Raw genomic sequence first — 20,277 nt, forward strand, 5'->3', positions numbered from 1 at the left:
ACTTGTGGGGTCACGCAAACCCCTTACAGAAATTTAAAGCAATGTTTAGAAAACGGAAACTCAAAAAGTGTCTTTCAAAAGTTTTTTTACGCATCGGACTAAAAGATACCAAAAAATTTGTAACGTACGCTAGTGATATTCGCTGAGTTGTCAGTTTCTGTAACGGCCCTACATTAGTTTCGGTTTCAGAACCATCCACCTGCTGGTAGAAACTTGGCTATAACTTTAAAACTAACTGATATAAAAACATGATTCTTTCTGCAGAACATGTTTCATGAACATGTAGACTGTTTGGGAGAAAATGGTATTTTTTTAGAACAAACGTCTTTTCAAACGTGGTGACATACCTTAAGTCATAAAGTAAGGTTTAATAAGTTAGGTAAAAGAAATCCATGATCTGGTGAGAAAGCCCCGAGTGCCAGTCAGCAGCAACATTAGCATGGACACGGCAGACAAAAGCAAGGGCTGTGATCGGAAGGCACAATAACACAAGTGTACTTTTCTCAGGAGAGTTCGAAACAGAATGGAAGCGAAGCTACTCGAGTCGGTGTTTATACAAAGAGCAGGAATAAATAACACGTCAACGCGTTTTCGCTGTCTTTGAGCCATAAGGAGCAATTTTTAATAGATGGCCGGAAATCGCCGGAAACGTTGACACGCGCATCTGAAGCCTTTCGTTTCAACTCTGTTTACGGCGGTACAGCATCCATTCTTTTCGGGCACTCTATTACTGTTCTGTGCATCCTCCACTGTGACATTGCTGTTTTGGGCCCTTTTGTTGATAAATGTTCTTTTCTTATTATAGTGCTTCTGCACTCCTATTTTTCTTATGATTAGCGTGAGTTTCGGCGAAGAAAAAGTTATAAAATCGGCGCTCAGGTTACTATTTTCGTGTCTCTTCTTGTCCCTGTGCTTTGGGCACCACGTTTGGGTAAACATTTATAGGAGAATTTTTGTAGTTTACGCGAATCAGCACATATTGATGAGGGCAGCGCAAGCTCGAGATGACATCTTGTATATAAAAAGAAACGATTCGTTTCAAAGTCACTCAAAAGTGACTGTCTGTTGCCGTGGTGCACAGAAAGCACTTGTCAAAAGCAAATTTACTACAGAACTTCTTTCCAATTCACGCAACACTATACTAAGTATCCCAAGCTGTAGCTTACCTGAAGAAGTATGTATGAACTGAACCAGAGTCTGCCTCGTATAGTATCACAATATTGTTAAAACTTGAAGCATGAGCTACAGTTTAGTATTACTCTACGCTCGTTGACTTTGTGAAGGTCGTGTCTACAAAAAATGTTTAGCGGACACACAAAAGTAAAAAAAAAACGTCCCTACTTCTTTAAATGTGCCCTACATTGAAATAATTGTTACTACTTCGACAAAGAACATCTTAAACACAGGGCAACACTTCATTTCCGGCAAAAACCTGTTTCTAGACCGCTGCATAAAAACATTTCAAAAGCCGCAGTGGTGTGGCTGAGAGCAAACAGAGACATAGCATCTTTGGCCTTGCTAACCACAAACATATACACCGAGAATAAAGTTTTGAAGTATTAGCCCACGCTTCCAGTCTCAGAAGTGACAAGCGCTTTTTTGGAGAGATGAAAAATTTTGCGGCCTGGTCTCTCCTAATCTAGCCTCTATACTTCTGCAGTTCATGTTGATGCGCCAATTGAGTTTGGTGGCGTCGTGTGTCTTATTCACAGCATTTAAAGCCACTTAGTATTCCCTACCCGCTCGCTACTAAATAGAAAAAAGAAATTTTTCGCTGGCTTGTGGGCTTTACAGGTTTTTCAGTAAGAATTCAAATCCGAGCTTGATCCTGTTGAAAACGTTCTTCAAGAAAAAAAACTCAGCCGGAGGTTGCTATTTACGTCTTACCCAAAGGAACAGTGGCAAATGTAGCCGATGTTTCAGGTCCGACGAGAGTTTCTTGTGAGTCTGCCAGACCGCAGGCGCTGGCAAAGACGGTGTACCTTTGCCCGGGATTCAAAGAAATGGTGGCGTTGAGATCGTATGTTCGTTGCTCTGCATCGTCAGGGAATTCCAGAAATTTGATTATTTCTTCACCAACATTAGTAGGTACTATCCTAAAGCGGTAACCCGATGGTATCGAGTTCCACTCTGCTGGCCCATAGATGGTCAGGATCACGTCAGCAGGTCCTGGCCAAGCCGATTCAGGCCATGGTGCAACGACTGCCGGTACGGAAGGGGCTGTGGAATCAGATGTATACATGACACAATGAGCTGTGCAATAAAGTACTACTGGAGTATTTGCTGGTGCGTATCGAATTTGAGAACAAGCGAAACTCCTTTTCACATTATAAAATATTAAAATGAATGCCTTCATTGTATCTGACACCTCGCACATTCGGAAACAGTAATAAACCTATTTCAAAAGGGCACGTAGTCGCCATTGTTATATGGATGCAAGCTGTATGTACCGTTCAATTTACGAGCCTACTATTCCTGTTTAGAGAGTAGAACCCCGCTTTTACGTTCCTTATTGTTGCCTTTTCCTGGCTGTTACTTTGTTTGTCATTGGTACCGGTACAGCTTCAAGAGGATTTAATGTATTGCAAACCGCTCAGTAACGTCGCAACTGTGGGCCCGTTCCCGTATGATGCGTCGCAACCTGACACTCCGAAGCCGCTTGGGCACCACAATTTTGGCTTTAATGAGTCTTGGCTAGGCTTCGTTACTGAACTGGTTACAAGAAGCCGAAGCGAGTTTGAATGGCAGTCACTAGATGACCATCCGTGGACAGTGCTATCACCATCACCACTCTGCTTACAACAGAAGTTTCACTTTGGAACGCCGGAAGTGCGTGGTGTTGCCGCTGCCGCACTGCGGTAATGGTGCCGTGCAGCGTTTCTGGATTAAGTCAGTTGGCAAAGAGCGCGGCCTTTCAGTACCGCGGCGCGCGCCGATGCTGCCGCCGAGCAGGCCCTGGCACTGCGGTGGCTTTGAGATCGGCCTCGGTGCGTCGTCTGCTGCTGCTTTCTTGCTACTCTCGGCTCTTTTTATACCACCCATACCGTCACTTGCGCCCATTTTGTCGCAGAAAAACCATCGTTTTGGCAGGATGCAACAATCCATTTGGGTGGTTTTTTGCGTGACGTTGGCGTCTTTGTTTCGACAGGTGCCCACGTATGTTAGGGGAAATACGGGGCTTCGTGCTCTCCCTCAGGGTCTACTTGACTAGCGGTATCCTTATTTTGACCGTTCACGAATAGTTCGCGACAGTTGATGTCTGAAGGCTCACAATGAATGTCACAGCCGTATATTTGTGGCGTAGCCTTGTAGTTTTTCCGCAGAATCAAGCATTCGCAGGCCTGTTACACGTCAGGATCCTTGGACACCTTGGAGAAATACCACCGCACGCACTTTGACGCTGCCGAAGATACCCCGAGCGGCATTCCGGTGCGCAGCACGTCAACAAACCGCACCGACACTTCGGAGATCCACTAAAATATGTTTTCAAGATGACAGCACAGTGTTAATGCGTTAATACAGACGTGATGCCAGCAATGGAGCCCTAGATAGGGGCAGATTTAAGGACGTCAGTTATACGCCGGCCTTTTTTCCTTGGCTTTCCTCACTCTTACGAGTTCCCGGCTGTTACGTTTATTTCCGGGCCGGTGAAAAACGTAATAACGGGGTTCCACTGTATATTGTTCCCGTTTGCTTCAAGGCGCAGTTATGGAAGCAATCTGCAGTTTCAATCTGTGAGTTTTCAGAAAAACATAAAACTGTGTGATAAATATAATTAAGGAGTTTCAGATTACAATTCTACATTTTCTAGTCTTTAACCAACCGGTGATGTACGGCAGTTCTTGGGTGGACCTGCAGACAAAAAATACACTTCCGCAAACTTGACGTACGAAAGAAGGTCAATATATACACACCTAGGTGCTGTGTTCAGGAAAAATAATTATGGTGTATATAAATTTTCTTGGAGTGGAATCGTAGCGAGGCAAAATACTAGGGGCGCAATTGAATTATGCTACCCAAAATACCATTTCAAATTTAGCCTAGGATTTCGGAGTACCGTACGCTGTGGTTGTTGAGTTGATATCCATCGTTTACAATTTCTGCAAGTACTCGTTCTCGTCGGACAATGAAATTTGTTTTTCCCACCCGGTTGCTTTTTTTGGTCAAACGTGATGGTCGGGAGGCATAGTTTTAAAAACATTTGGACAGAAATTTTTTTGTTACTCGTTTATCCATTGTTTTCAATTTATATTGTGAAGGTCTTTTGAGTTCCCTGGAAGTTTTAAGTCCTTTGATATACCTTTTTTTAGTGCAGTGCTACCACATTGTCTAGTTTTTCTCCTTGTATCCGGTATTTGTTGACCAATTTGTGCAGTAGTGACTATTTCTGCAACCTATTGATTGTGTATTTTGTGCATTTTATTGATCGGATATAATTTATGCACGCGTTTGTCCAGCACATACACGCATTGTAACACTTGCGCCCACGTTAAACAAATACTAATGCAAATGCTTTCAAATTCGCAATTTGAACCACTATGCTTAAAGCGAGCCAGTAATTCACACGTTTTCGACTTGATCATCAGTGTTTTGTGTAACATGTTCGCAGTTTTATGATTTATATATGCCGCTACATCATCAGTGTTTTTTGTAGCATGTCCGCAGTTTTATGATTTATATATGCCGCTACACCTTCAGCAGAAATACTGGCAAGTACGTTTTGAATCCGTACTTCATTTGCGATGAAAATGCATGACCAGTGTTGTTAACAATTACATAAATTGCTCTTCACCTGAAGCAGGCGTCCGTACGCTGAGTGTGATGGGATTTCCGAGCTTTTCAGAATCACCTTCAGACTTGTAGAACGGCCACAGCGTGATATCATACTCTTTATAGAAACGCAGCTTGGCCGCACAGTGGTTAGTTGACCTGGGAGGTAGAGTGGCCTGGACCATATGGTCTGGTGAAGTTGCCTTGAAATAGATCCCAGAGAGTCCACTCGGTGCCGCACCGCCACGCCACTTCCACGAAAGAATCAAGGACCCGTTCTGTTGTGCCTGACTGGTCAGATGCACTATCCTAAATCTGTTGATCTCTGTAAATAATACAAAAAAAATTAATTGTACAAGTCAGCGCTACTTAAACGCGAGACATTTAGAGGCTCCCGTTCTGCGGAATTGTTATTATTACATGGATTTGTATGTTCTTGCATGACGTTTGTCAATTGACAGTTTTGTCCCTTGGCTTTATTTGGAGTATTTTGACACATGCACGCAACTATATATGACGACTTTAGTGCAGAATATATTACACCAGATTTGTCGTTTATGAAGTTAGTGCCGCCTTGACATGTGTTGAGTAATAATATCCAGGACCTTTGTTACATTTTACAAGCTTGCCAACCTTAGTCACTGATGTGATTGAGAACTCCGCTCCAAATAAATATCATTGTCGCTCTAGAGACACAAAAATGTTGCTTAAAATTGCGTAGCCTGAAACACAACTGCCCCGTTATTATCTAACCAAATTTTAAAGCCAACGCTTGCTTCGACCAATTTATGCCTATACATTCAGTTAGCAGTGCCGATGAAGGTGGCCTTGTGGGCAGGTTGGTATTGCATGGTTAGATTCATGTAAACAACAAAAATTACACAAAGGACGAGAGACGTCAACAGGGACAAGCGCTCGTTCTTGTGGTCTGCTCTCGTTCCTTGTGTAATTTCTGTGCTCTACTCATCCAGCAGTGGCGCTTCTTCCTCACTGCTACGCCGGTTGAGAAGTTACGGTGAACCATTTTTTACCAGAATATGATTTCACAGCAAAGATTGTCAAAAGTCGTTGGTGCTCCGCGTTCAGATTTTCCCCACGTTTCCGCCCATCGGAATTAGCTCACCGTTCCATAAAACGCGAGCATTACAGGAGAAATCCATGATTGAAATCTTTACCTATCTATTCCGGAGTACACAAAAGTTCACATCTTGAAAAAAGACGTCTCGCTGGGCTATGTTAGGAGCCGACCAACATGACACATCATAGCGAAGGTTGCTTGGCGCCAGGAACGACGACAGCTTAAAATGAGAACAACGCGTCTGGACCACACTGAGAAATAGATATGACATTGTGGATAAATAAATCCGAGAGGATCAGTAAGCGTATTCTCAGGAAGTCGCCTATGCTGCGCTATAGTGTAGTCATTTGCTGCGAAGCAGTATGTCAACACTTCCAATGTTCATTGATGCGTAGCCGATTTACTCGGCGCCGCTACGGCGCTCCTCCTCGCCACGGCTTACTCCGCTTTCCTCGCCACTGCTGACATCACTACAAAAAAAAACCTCCACAGAGGAGGCCTTAACATATCCGTGTCCAACTTGGTGAGCCAGGAGAAAAGTGTCGACCTCTTGATTTAAAGGTATAAAATATAGCCTACAACTTTGCCTAACATCATGCATGAGTCCGCTCATACTTGACTACAACTTTTTTGTTCGAGATACGTTGTCACCATGACTGACGATTAAGCGTTCAAACTCTGCAGTTCAAATTACCCGCTTATTCAAGCGTTAAAGGACGTACACGAGGATCTATTATGTATTACAAAAAAGACACTAAAAAAGGGGAGAGCGTACACTGCGTTGGCCAGACGAAACGAGCAGAGTGTAATCGGTCATCAACCCAGAGTACAGGTATCGGGGCATTTCACGGTGCAGGTACTTTCTGCTGCGGAACGGTGTACCTGTGGTGCTTCATGCTTAGGATGACGCCGGTGAGTACAGTTTAACTACTTCAGCCCGCAAATCCCGCACTGTTCTGTGCAAAGCCGTACCAGCAATTTCTGGGAAATCTTTCGACTGCAAATGCTACAACATTGCTACCAGAGTTGTTGATCACAAGTGGCTGTGTCAGAGTGACTTGTAAGAGACGCTGAATTAAATTAAGCAAGCGTTTTCAAAGCTTCCTGGCCCATTTTATACCATTTGTGTAAGCAGGCTTCCCTTTTGTACGCAGTGGCGAATGTTGCACGTTTCAGTGATAAATAATACAGCGTGGGCGCTCCTATCCAATTACAGTAATATTTACTGAGATCCAACTACGATACAAATAATTACAAAATATCTGGTGACCCCAACTAATCAAAACCTAAAGTTGGCCTTAGAGCTCATGGATCAAACGCCCCCGAATTAGATTTCACACAAAAGGTGCAGAGCCCCCCTGCTGCGTGAACACTGAAGCCAGTGAAACTCTAGCTAATGTGGGTTTGGCTACGGTGAAGGCACGGGACAATGAATTGGCATGTTATAACTCGTGGCTAACGTCGACGTTCTTAGAGAACCTGTTGCTCATCATCCTTCAAGGATTCGCAGCTACTTGGCAAGGCGGAGCTTGACGTGGCAACGGCGCCGCCTGGGCGTCTCTCCGTAGCTGCTTTCGGTTGTTTTCGAGCCCACACGCACCCATACGCCTATTCGCGTTTCGATTCCCGCGGTTTTTTCTCTGAGCGAAAGCTAGTCCAATAAGCGAGTCGTTTGCACGATATAAATGAGGCTGACAAACACGAAACGTCTTATACAGTCACGAACACTACACGCACGACCACGGCAAGCACCTGCCTGCACGGTGGACAACGACCGCACACAAATTGAGTCACACTGCAGCAACTAAAACTTACCGCCGCCCGCCAGATCCTGACTGTTTCTGAAAATCAGTTTACTAATGCGTGAAAAGGGATGGCAGCACGCAGACAAATTGTGCTGGGGTTCGTTGTCTGCACGGCTTCACACAGCCGTGACCGAATAACTGCAGCGATTCTAGGCCTTTTCTGCTCTACCCGGCTTCGGACGCATCTGTTCACCGCGGCAATGATTCATCCAGGAAACGCAAGCAGGCCGCTACTCGTAGGGGGAATTCTTCAATTATTGTCGTCAGAGAGCATACTGTATTTGCATCCCCCCTATCTGGCCTTCAAACGGCCGTTTCTGCTAGTTAGTAAGTTAGTTATTAGTTAATAAGTTAGTCATGGGAGTGTTTGTAAATTCCTCCAAGGCATTTGACTGTTTAAATCACCGCACACTTTTAATTGCAGAGCATTTCTTTCCCTCACGATGTTATGCGTCCGTAACTCGGCGTCCGCACCACGGCAGCTGCGCCCTCTTCCCTACTCCTGCTCGCCCTCAACACGCTTGCAACAACAGGTGCAGCGTGCGCTCCGGCGTTGCAAGCACCGTAGCAACAGCAGGGGCGGGCGCGTCGTGGCCTGACGGTGGCGTGATAGCGCGCTCTCTCTCCACCTCCTCTCCCTCTACTGCGTTCGTAAGAGTAAACCGAGAGGCATCTACCGCGTCCGACGCAACTCCCAACCGTCCCGTCCCAAGAAGAAAGAGGAAGAAAGAAGAAAAGAAGAGAAGAAGAACAACAATGCAGCAATAACAATAAAGATCTAATCCACCAATCGATTTTACCGAAAATCAATAATAATAATAATAATGACACTTGACGTTACCTAATACTCGTCTCGTCCTCTCTCCCCAATCATACCAACAACAACAACTACCCTACCACCAACATTACAACACCCATCGCCACCGCCACGCGCGTAACGCCGCTAATGCTCTGCATTTACTCGTGCCCCTCCCTCGGGGGCATGTCGGGATTTTTTATAGAAGCTCGAACACTACGAAATACGTGCTCCGCCTCTCAATCTTCTGTAGTCTTATCTTACAGATCGAATTCAGTCAGTAGTATTAAACGGTGAAGCAGGTGTCCCGCAGGGTAGCATATTGGGCCCGTTGTTGTTTAACATTTATATCAACGATATTGCGAACATTACAGATCAAGGTTCCTTCGTCATATACGCCGATGACGCTAGCGTGTTTGTTCAATCTGACAGCGCCGATAAATTGCGCAAAATCGTAAATTTGACACTCCAAAAACTTCACGATTGCAGCACCCCAAATTCATTACAAATAAACAGCAAAAAAACTAAAGCAATTCTCTTCACCCATTATCAGTAGCACGTAAATTGTGATTTGAGCATTCACATCGGTGCGAAAAAAGTTGAGGTGACCTCAGAAGCTAAGTGCTAAGAATAATATTTAACGAGAATTTACTGTGGAGCTCGCAAGTAGTCCCCGTTCTTACAAATCTAGCGAAAATTGCGGGACATTATAGTCCATTTCAGGTAGATTGTAGCCTATCGCCTCAAGTTACTCATCTACAACTCTGTTTTTTCATCAAAGATAAACTACTGCTCTCTGGGCTGGAGCACAACTTCTAAATCCAATATGAAAAGAATTCTTACGTGTCAAAAAAAGCGCTTCGCCATATCGCAAACGTTCTAGGGGATGCACCCGCACACAAACCTTTCTTAAATTACAAGAGACTGCCATTCCCGCAGTTATACAACTACAGGCTTATTGGGATATATAAAAACGGCGTTAAAAGTATTAACCAGGCATTTCTGTCTCTGTGTAGTCTGGAAGTAGCTTTGGCGGCTTCGTAGAGTTTTCGCCATCAGGCAAAGTGGTTGATAACTTTTGCTACAACAAACCAAGGGTTAAACAGTGTTGAAAACCGTATGAGCAGGCTACTGAATGAATATACATAAAAAACGTAAATATCTTGAGCATAAGTACTTCACCCTAAAATTTGAAACAAATACGTCATCAATACATTTCTGGCACTTGAAGTTATGAACGCTATGTGTAAGTATTAACATGGAGTATTAAAACCACGGGGACCCGTCATCATATCTGTGTGCATGCATGATATTTAATAATGTTCTTTCTTGTGAGTTGAATTGTTTGTTTAAGATGATATTCTTGCTACGGTGTACAGTGGTAGGGTGGCATCATTTAAACGTTTTTATGTTCTTGACTTCACTGACCCCTTATGAATTTCTTTAGTACTTACTGATATACTTAGCAAAGTATATTTACATACTTTATTTCGTTTTTCATTGCTATCGTGAATTTGTAATGATGGTGAGATAAGCATCTCTATCGTTTGATACGCGTCGTTTTCATTCTGTAAATAACATGTATGGCTTTTTGTTACCTAGGAGATGAAACAGTTGTATGTTTTAAGTTTTTTTTTCAGGTTTAGATTACTCAATTGGCTTTGTGTTACTGAGGCAAAAAACAATTCTGTATGTTAGTTGAGATGTTCCCCATGTGTACACAAAATTTCTGCCATTGCTGTGTGTCATGCATATCGCATAACAAGCTTTCTGTCCCTGTTCCCCTGCATTTCTGTGTATTAGGAATGCTAAAATAAAAAACTTCAAACTTCAAACTTCTAGAACTGACGTGAGATCGCTAGCACTGCCGAAGCGACAAGCAGTGCCATGCAGCCATTTATTAGGCAGAGCATTCGCGCAATCTACTTAGAGCGAAAACCCGGGCGAGCCGCCGAGCCGATCCAATGGTTGCGCGTACCTCGGAGCGCAAATGCCCTGACGACTGTCTCTGGGTTGTTTGCTCCGAGCTTAGCAGCTCCTACACTCTATAGCAACTGCAGGCATGAGGAAAGAGCGAAAGCCTCAGCCATTATAGTGTTCGCAACCGTATTCACGGGCGTCTAAACCCCACAGCCAATCAATCTACCCCTTTTTATTTAGCCTAAGTCTTCAGCATAATGTTTCCGAGAGAGAAGCAACGCACAATCAAGTTGAAAAATGTTCTTCCTTACAGGACCTATGTAAAAACGCCATCTACCGGAACGCCAGAGAAAATGCGCTCTTGTTTACGCCCTGCACAATTGTTTGCTGCTACTTTCCAAGGAGTGCGGTGTTTCAACGCTTCCAACACTTCCAGATGTTTAGGCGGACGTGGTTTTTTTTTCTTGCGGTGCAGAGTGGCGAAGTGCTACACAATATATAAAAATAATGTGGATGATCATTCTTGCCTAAGAATCTAAAGGTGAAGACGCAGTTTCACGCTATCTGGCTCTGGTGTTGAACTTTTAATGCACTTGGCCGCAGCGTCTGTAAACATTTTACCAGCCACCTGAGAACACCCCTCCAACATTGTCCTCTCAAAATCAATCGCCAGAAGCCACCGTTTTATACCCTTTGATTTTTTCACTGCGCAAAGCAGCTGTTGTTCATGTTCGAAAGGAGCCTTCTGCCTCTGACACTGTTCTTAAATGCAGAGCATTTCAGTAACTCACGATGTCACCCGCGTTGGCGTCCGTAGTCCGCGTCTGCATCGCTCCCCCTACACTGTATAAATACTTGCCGGCGCCAGGTTTCGATCCTACGACTCTGCGGGCGGAACGCAAGGTGCACGGTACTCTACCAACTGAGCCACAAAGCCGACACAGAACGGAAGGTTACGAACGTGCCTTATATTCTTGACTCATTCAACCATCGGCCAGAGGTGCGCCCTCTCCCCCGCGTCCTCCTCGCCTTCTCTCCGCTCGCAACGCCCTCTCTCGCCGCGTTCGGTTCGGGCGCACAACAGGTGGGGACGTGCGCAACACCCTCTCTCGCCGCGTTAGGTTCGCGCGCAAGAACAGGTGGGGCGCTCGCATCGCGCTCTCTCGCCGCGGTCGGTTCGCGCTTAAAACATATATCGTTCGCGCGAGCTGCGGTCGCTAACATCTGTGGCGTGATCGTGACGTCAGCATCACGCGTTCGCGTGGTGGCGATTTCGGCGCTATAACACTCTCTCGCGAGGGGCATTGGATTGGATTCGATTGAATTGGCTTGGATTGGCTTGGATTTGGATTGGATTGGATTAAAGTGGATTGTGTTGGATTGTGTTGCGTCATAGCCGCGCCACGTTGCGTCATAGCCGCTCCACGTTGCGTCATAGCCGCGGCAGGGGGTTCACGGCACGTTCCACCATCGACGTCATCGACAATGTCTACGCTGGAAGACAACAATTACAACAACAACAACCAATACGTAATCCATACGACTTGCAGGCGCGCCCCCCCGCAGAAATGCTCTGCATTTGATCGTGCCCCTAGCGAGGGGGATGTTTCTTCTTTTTTTATTTCTGGCCCCCTTTGTGTGCCCCTTCCTCAGTTCTTCTTCGGTCTTTCTGCGGAACACCTGTTTTACTTTGCCGATGCGTGCTCATCCTCTAGCGTACCAATTTCTCTAGCAATTATGTTTGAGTCACAACAATATTTACAGCAAAGTAGCGTATGCACAGAGCACCCAAAAAGAGCGTGCAATAATAAATCGGCGTAGGCGAAGTTTTTCGCTACCAAGAGCTTCTGGACTGTTTTTCTTTGTTAAAGGGCTCCTGCTGTGACGATTGGCCGGAGTTTTCTTTGTCCAGCTTGATAAGATTTCCGCAAGACATCCTTGTCCGTGTCTTCCACGTCTAAGCACCCGCTCATCTCCGCCTGCCGGGTATGCGTGCACTGGTTGGAATGCAGTGGAGATTGCGCTAACGGGAAGCCAGGCTTCATGCGCTGGACGACGATATACCATTTGCGGTGATATGATTTCAACATGGCTATTTGAATGCCAAGTGCGACCTGGCGGCGGTCTTCGGTGTGCGAGGGGTTTGGGGTAGTGTTGTATATAGGCAATACGATTCCTATGACCCGGGAGGGACACAAACTACTCCATCTTTTTACGATAGAAAAAAAACTCTGGTCTATGGAAATTTTATTCTACGCATGCTGAATCACAAATTACAAGCCAACGTATTTTTCTTCATGCGCCACTTATACGGTGCCAAGCTTCGATGGTCCTTTTCCTTTACAAAATGGAAGGAAGCTAACTTTTTGTACCCTGCGGAATAGAGTAAACAGAAATGTAAGATTTTTACCTAATAAACAGGGTGTATAGAAAAAGTGGGTTCAGGAAATGCTTGGCAAGTCATTTCTCAGCTCGAGCACGTCATGTTATGCGTTGCGTCCGGGCAGTGTCACCAATCACAAAATGAAAAAGGTAAGTGTTTGCCAGTTTTACTCATAGCAAACATCAGCAAGAATGACACAGGTATGCTGAATTTAAGGACAGACATCTAGAATATATATCCCCTCTCTAGACTGTAACTCAGTGTGCAAAAAGGCGTGCATAATGTGTGCAGAAAGCATGTTCAAGGCAATATACGTGGAAAAGAAGTTTTTTTCTGTGCCCTAGGTCGTTATCATATTTATGAGAGCCAATAAATACGTTGCGACAAAAAGCAATAAAACAATACAGGAAATGGCAAAATATAATGTCGGAACTGTACGTTTAAAGCAGCGCGGTGGGGGGGGGGGCAGTAAAACGAAGCCACAAAATTAATACGCTGCCCTAAATGAACTCCTAAATATTCCTTGGCCTCTCCAACCGTATCTTGTATTTAAACTCCGGGAACGGTTAAAATTAGGATATCACTGTACTGGTTCTCCAAACACAATGAGGTGCAACTACGATTATTAGCAAGTAACGGTGCATGTTTGTATTCTAAGCGTAACACGCAGTTCTCTTCACGAATTTGTCGTGGAACTTATCCAATCACCTAAACATAGCGCGCTTACGAAGTGTAGCGCCATATCTTGTCGTTCCTGCATTAAAGCGAGGTTTGTTTGAGTATGCAGTATAGAAATACAAACAACGGTGTCGAAGTTTTTACACTTTTGTAAAAAGAGGCTGCAGAATAGAAATTACCCGTTAGTTGAAGTTGTAACAGCAGATACTACGCAGGAATCAAGGCCACCGAGCAGAAATCTACCTGCAGTAGTGGCGTTGTCTGGAAGTCGGAGTACTTCGATAAAATCAGTGTGTGGAACCGAAAGAAATGCCCGTTCGGCTACAGTTCAGATTCGGGGGAAATAGTGCAGTTCCGGTTCCGGCTCCGAACCGGTTCGAAAAAAAATAACTGTAACTACTTAGGACGAAAAAATTAAGTTTCCAGTTCACAAGGCCCGTAACCAAAATAATACAAGTTTGGTTTATTAAAAAGACTGCTTAGTCTAAATAGGAATGATGTCGATCTCAATGGCAACTTTAAACAATTATGCTAGATATAAAAAAAAAATGAAGTTCCCGTTCACCAAACAGTTCCTTTCCCAGTCCTTATGACGTCACAGGAAAATATTTATGTAACGCGTAGCTGCCGGCCAAAGCCGCAGCTAAAAATCATGTTTGTGAGATTTAGTGGTGCTCCAGTCTTGTTTTGTGGTACGCCTTGGTTGCTGCATGAAGTTAAGTTCCTGGTTAATCTTTATTTTTTGACAAATTACGGCGCCGCTGAAGTTGGGTAGTGTGATGTTTTAGGGTCTTAAATAGTTATTATCGTTTTTATGAATACAACATCCTCCAGGGCCGCACTAGCGTAGAGCAAGCTACAAAGAGATATGGCTTTCAAATAAAACGAGGTCACGGTTTATTTTACCTCTATGGTTGTGTGGAAGTTCAATGTAGAGAATGTAAAAAGACGTAGCAGGGCAAGGGCGTCTACCACGAACTTAGGCGACTTCGGCATGGAGCTGCCTTTCACGCTCATTAAAAGTAATCTCTAACTGTATTTTTACATTACTAACAATCCGCAAATAATGGTTGTTGTGTCGAAGTTCAATGTAGAGAATGTAAAAAGACGTAGCAGGGCAAGGGCGCCTACCACGAACTTAGGCAACTTCGGTATAGAGCTGCCTTTCACGCTCATTAAAAGTAATCTCTAACTGTATTTTTACATTACTAACAATCTGCAAATAATGGTTGAAATATTTTGGCGGCTCTGTACTAATGCGTAAAGATACTTTTCAGCCATTCTTTCATGTAGTGATCCTGTTTAGAGTAAGCCTCACTTTTGTACTAGAGTGCATTGGTGGGGTGAGATTTTAATGGGAGTAATGTGCGCAGTTATATATCTCAGTCGGCTTCTCCTCTATACAGAAGATCGTTGGGTAATCTGAGCAGTGCTATATCACAGTCGGCTTCGCCTCAGTTCAAAAGTGAATTGATATGACGGCATTTTAGTAAGTCTAATGTAAGCAGTGTCAGATCACAGTGAGGAAGCACAATCCCCAGAAATTATAGAATGCAACATGTATGCGCTTTTACAGTATGGGTCGTTGTTTTACGGTGCTGCAATCTTGTGGACCGATTTCCCTGGACATATCATTTATTACGCGGGCTTTTTAGCGAAAAGGGCAGTGGGGGACTTCTCCCTCAGAAAGGCTACGGAACTGATCAAACATACTATCAGATGGTTATGCATTACCGATTAAACATACATAAATATCCTCACTCTCATCAATCCCTCAAAAATATTTATGCAGCTCCTTGAAGGCCGCTTGAGACTAACAAAGTCTTTACAACCCGCAAATTATCTATGATTTATCCAGGAGCTTGCCGACACCAATGTACCCTATGTAAAGCCGAAAGACACGATTTAGTTTATTAAGTGCGAATGCACTTCTTAAGCGACCCTGAACCTGCGTCCACCGGCGATGTCCGCATAGCATACCCACGTGGGGGATTGGCCAGGAATCTCCTCGTCTTCCTTGGCAACGGGGGGAGATGGGCGCGCGCTGCCTGCCCGCTGACATGGCACATACCCACGTGGGGGATTGGCCAGGAATCGGGCGTGTACCCACGTGGGGTATTGGCCAGGAATCGGGCGTGAGAAGGGCTAATGCACCCGCTTAAAGGAGTACTGACACGAAATTTCAAAGCTGAGATCCGCTCTAGCAATCAAGTACAACGACAACACAAATAGGTGTCTGTGAATAAATGCATCTTTCTTTCTTTGTAGTTGTGTGTGTGTGTGTGTGATCTCTCTTTCACGAACATTACCGAACCGCGCAAATTCAACTCGTGCATTCGCACTTTCACATTCTTCCCCTCGGGGAAATGCGGGGAATTTTATTGTTACGAGAAGAAAAAACAAGCTGTCAGGTCGCCCCCTATATACATTCTCATCTACCATCGACGACGATGAAGCTGAGAGCAGCACACAACCTGGCTAGAGCTACCATGGCCACGTGTAAACATGCCTATTGCTTACACGCTTGGCTTTTTGCAGGTCGTTGAAAGTGTGTGGAATAGGCGTTGACTTACAAAAAACAGCGGAGCTGGGGTTGACCAAGCTACTTTCGCTGTGGCTACGTTTGGCTACGTGTGGCTTCGCGTTGGTAAGAATTGTTGCGTTTTGCAATGTTCTTGTTAGGCTAGGCTACGCGTTGAGGGGTGAGGCCAAGTTTAGCCGGGTTTTACAAGGCTTTTACAATCCAAAAAATCCTAGTACCTACGAAATGGTATAATAAGATGCGCGAATACGCATGCGGCCGTTGTTCAGACTCGAAAAGGCTTGAGAGCCGGCTTCACTATCAGAACATGTTATCTGCGGTGGTGCACCCTTTACAGGCTCCGCAGTTCTTTTTCATTGTATTTTTTTTTTGCGAACGCCACTGAAACCAGCTGAAGGTTGCAGAGTTTGGTACGTAATAAATTGTGCCAAATCATATTGATTTAAACATAGGGACGTACAAAACATCCCCACGCTTGTAGAAAATGCTCAGTCCGCTCATGTAAACAGGTACAAAATATCTCGAAAGCAGCAGGTCTCTTACACCTTTTATCTCAGTTGGCGGCCTTTTCCTACGCCCTTTTTCTTTACACCCTTCTTCTTAATTTCCAACACCCTAATTTGTAGCTTTGCACTATTGCGGAAAAAGGTGATGAAATAATCAACACCCTTAAAGGGTGCTTAGATGGCAGAGAATATTTTTTTGGTATTTAATAAAATTTTATAACTTACTGAACATAATAACTACCTCGCGATTAAACGTTTTCGCAAATCCGTATGCTGATTTGTACGTGCTCACATTAAAATTCTTAATTTCAACATTAGCGCTACAATAACAAGTTTTTTTCCGTCAAGCCCACCGACTCTATCGGAGGGCTTTCCTCTGCTGGATATAAAAGAAAGAAGAGCACGTGTATTTCTATGTAATCATGCATTCGCTATACCAATGAATCCCGTCGGTTTTCTTCGTCAATTCCTTTGTGGTGCAAACGTGACTTCTGCGTGTTGAATGTGTCTGTCTCCTGCGGCGTGCATGGCCGATCCACATTGTCCCGCATAGCTGCGCTGCCCACTCGCTTATTTTAGGGTGCTAAGCAACCATACATATTTTAGGGGGATCACAAGAACACACTTTTCTGATACTTACACCCTTTTTAGCCAAACAACATTTTAAATATGTGCGCAATGAGACAAGATTTCTACACCGTTTCGGCCAAAGACCGTGTAAGAAAGTTTCTGTGGGATACTCCGCGTGCTGCCCGCAGCAACTTACAGTTTCAATATCGGTGCTCATTTCTTTCCTTAAGTGGCCACCACGAAAAGGGAGGGCGTTGATTATGTTATTTATCTAGCGGGTAAAAGTGGTGCATGATCACTAAGCTGATGGCAATTAAAAGAGGGAAGTAATCAAATGGCATTGATTGCGCTATATAAACAGCGGTTGGTTGAACCCTTTTTTTGCGAACCGGTAGCCGTTATTTATCGGTTAGTTTTAGCTTCGTTTCGGGTTCGAAATGTTAAAAAACAATTGCCCGGGTTCGGGTTCAGTTCCGGAAAAAAACTGGTTCCAAGCCGGTTCTACACACTACATAAAATGCGCGAAGTGGTCTGCGTTTGACACCACACCCGGTGAAAAAAGTTGCATTGTTTTTTGTAGCTGACCTTCTTTGCAGTCGTGGTCGTCAGGATGAAGCACAAATCTGGCGCGGCAGGCGCACGTGTGCTTTCCCTCGGCATTCGATTGGCATATGTGTTTGCAGCCGGCGTTGTTCTCTGCGCACTTCGCAGGTACTGCAGAAAGAAGAGAGTGAAGAAATAAAACGCCAGAAATAAAAGGCATACGTCTACCAGAGACTCTAGTCACAGGGCAGTCCAGGCTCCACTTGTAGAGTATAAAAATTAAAGTTTGGGCTCACAGACGCCTCTTCGAACAAAAAAGAGGAGTCTGTGTGGGTTTACAGTGGTTTTTAAACTCTTGACCACGAAAGCTGTTTACTTGGTAAACATTCGTGATAAAATGAAACACAAAAGAACGGCGTCACAAAAGAACCAATGCAAGATAGCCTTTCCCGCCACATTTGCATGCACAAGAGAGGAAACACGGTGGGGGGAAAACACATAAAGCTTATTGCTCTCACGAACTCCCGCAATACGTAGGTTATACTGCTCAAAACTTCATGTTTTCACTTTGCAGCAGCTTTATTTCTACTATGATAATTTAGGGTTATGGTTTAAATACGGCACAACCCTCCCGCAACAACGACGCAATTGTCACACGTACAATTCTCTAAATTTCTCAATTTTTGTTGCTATTTTAGGTACATAATTCCTTGCTTCGTTTCTGTGCTCGTCGGCGAACCCAAAGCGTTTTCTCTTTTTTTTTCTTTCGAGGAAGCTGCTGGAAGGCTGTCTGCCGCGGCTGGGGCTAACACATGGTGACGGCAATTTTACATGAGTAGCCACGGCAGCCGGGCAGAAATTGTTGACGAAGTTGCCGCGTGGGTGGCATAAGCCATGTGTGCGTCCAACGCAGGACATACAGCAGCAAATATAACGCTTCTTTATATGTTAGCATGACGAGCGCTATTGAAACTGTCGAACATCGAACTTAGTGTAAACGTCACCCGAAAAAGGTGCCCGCACAAATTCGTGATATGAAATACGGTTTTGCTGACGTTACTGCGTACGACCACAGCCACAAAAATGTAAAGACAACATATGCTCCGAAAGACGCTGTTGACGAAGAAATGATAGAACCAAGCGTTGAGGTGATCAGATGTCTTCTCGGAGCGCAGCGTGCGCTCTCCTTCTTAACAGTCGCATAAAAGCCAACAATATTTATTTTTAGGCGATGTTCCAGACTTGTTTTTGTAACTGCTCAGCCATCGGCAAACATAAAAGTAGGCACAATTGCTTATTTTTTGCCCGTGAAGGCGCCGTTCTGTGATACCTCTGCCGCTGGAGGCGGGTGACCGCGCCGGCCCTGTACGACCAAAATATGCCGCCGCGGCTGCCAGGAGGCACTGCCAGTGCCGCTCAAGTAGCAGTGCACTAGCCCTATAATTGGTTTACCTCGGCACACCTGCGCGGAATAACTCTACTGCTATTCACAGCTGCCCCCCTCCGCGCTTTTAAAATGGAGAGGGTCGAAGGCCCCAACAAAAGACGCGCAGCCACCCGCGCGGGGCAGCTTATGCAAAACTTGGCTTCCGGTCAGAGCGGAGCTTTCCCCGCATCTACCGCCTGTTCGAGCCACTTGGGAAGATGTTTCGGTTCGTGAGCCAAAGCCTATATCTCGCCTACGTAGCCGTAACCATCACCACCATGATCACGCAGCTGCTGCTGCACGCGCTGTCCTCCGATCCCGCGCCATCTTTGCTACGTCGGTCTTAAATAAGAATACATTGCGCGCTCCACTGTCGTGTATTGACGGGCGAATGCGCATGTCCCGCACAATTCAGTTTCTTCGCCCGCCAAGCCCATGTCAGGCATGCCTCGAGGCAGTTCTTCTCGCTGCGAAGCACATTGAGGGAACTCAAGGCGCCTGTAACAACCACCAATTTACAATATTTACGGACAGCCACGAAGCTCTTGATCGACTTGGCCAAACCACACAGGTCTGAACCACTTGCCATCTCATCAAGACCATTTGCCGCAGACGGCGGGACGCACGCAACATAGTCGTTCGGGTAGACTGGGTCCCGGGAAACGCCGGCGGGATCGGCAGCGAGACCGCTTACGTGCGCACGAGCGAACACTTTTAACTCCACTCCAGCCAGGCGTTACAAGTCCATTCGCACAATAAAACCAGGACCCTTCAGAAGCAAAGGCTGCCGCCAGGTACGCCTCCAAGCAGTCGTTGCGGAATTCGGTTTCACCGGATACCACTCCCCTTCTTATTGTATTGACCCGGGGCTCATACGTTCTTCTGCACAAGCCCGTGCCGTGCTAACCGATGATGCGTGGGCGAAGTTGCGTGCCTTTTTGCCATAACGTCACCAGCATCCTCTCTAGGATCAAAAGCATGTCGCCGCAGTATCCAGCACCTCCTGCTCCACAGGAGGCACGCCCACTGTACACCACATGTTGTGAGAGTGCACCGGCCTTCAAGCGCTCCGATCAATGGGTCTCCCGCCCGGCATCCTGCGGCTTGTGGACTGGACAACGCCGCTTCAACCCGCAACTGTACCCAGCAGACGCTCTTCTCTCTGTGGGAGTTCGCGCACTCCTCAGGCGTCGACAGCCGAATGTAACCTCTAAACTCCGCCCACCCCCTCTCCCCCCTTCCTTTATTCTCCATGCCGAC

The 20,277-nt window shown here is 45.4% G+C and overlaps 1 protein-coding gene across 1 annotated transcript; it reads right to left on the bottom strand.

Annotated features, from left to right (window-relative positions):
* Positions 1-1,876: 1,876 nt before the first annotated feature.
* LOC144140058 (uncharacterized) lies at positions 1,877-17,841 on the bottom strand. The gene is made up of 3 exons (XM_077672259.1): positions 17,634-17,841; positions 4,793-5,095; positions 1,877-2,220 (listed from the first exon to the last, which is right to left on the bottom strand). The coding sequence occupies exons 1-3, from the start codon at positions 17,809-17,811 to the stop codon at positions 1,877-1,879; spliced, it is 825 nt and encodes a 274-aa protein (XP_077528385.1). The 5' UTR covers positions 17,812-17,841.
* Positions 17,842-20,277: the final 2,436 nt, after the last annotated feature.

Source organism: Haemaphysalis longicornis, unplaced genomic scaffold (assembly GCF_048455015.1).
Source record: "Haemaphysalis longicornis isolate Haplotype H1 unplaced genomic scaffold, Haemaphysalis longicornis Haplotype H1 scaffold_5, whole genome shotgun sequence".
Lineage (NCBI taxonomy): Eukaryota > Metazoa > Arthropoda > Arachnida > Ixodida > Ixodidae > Haemaphysalis > Haemaphysalis longicornis.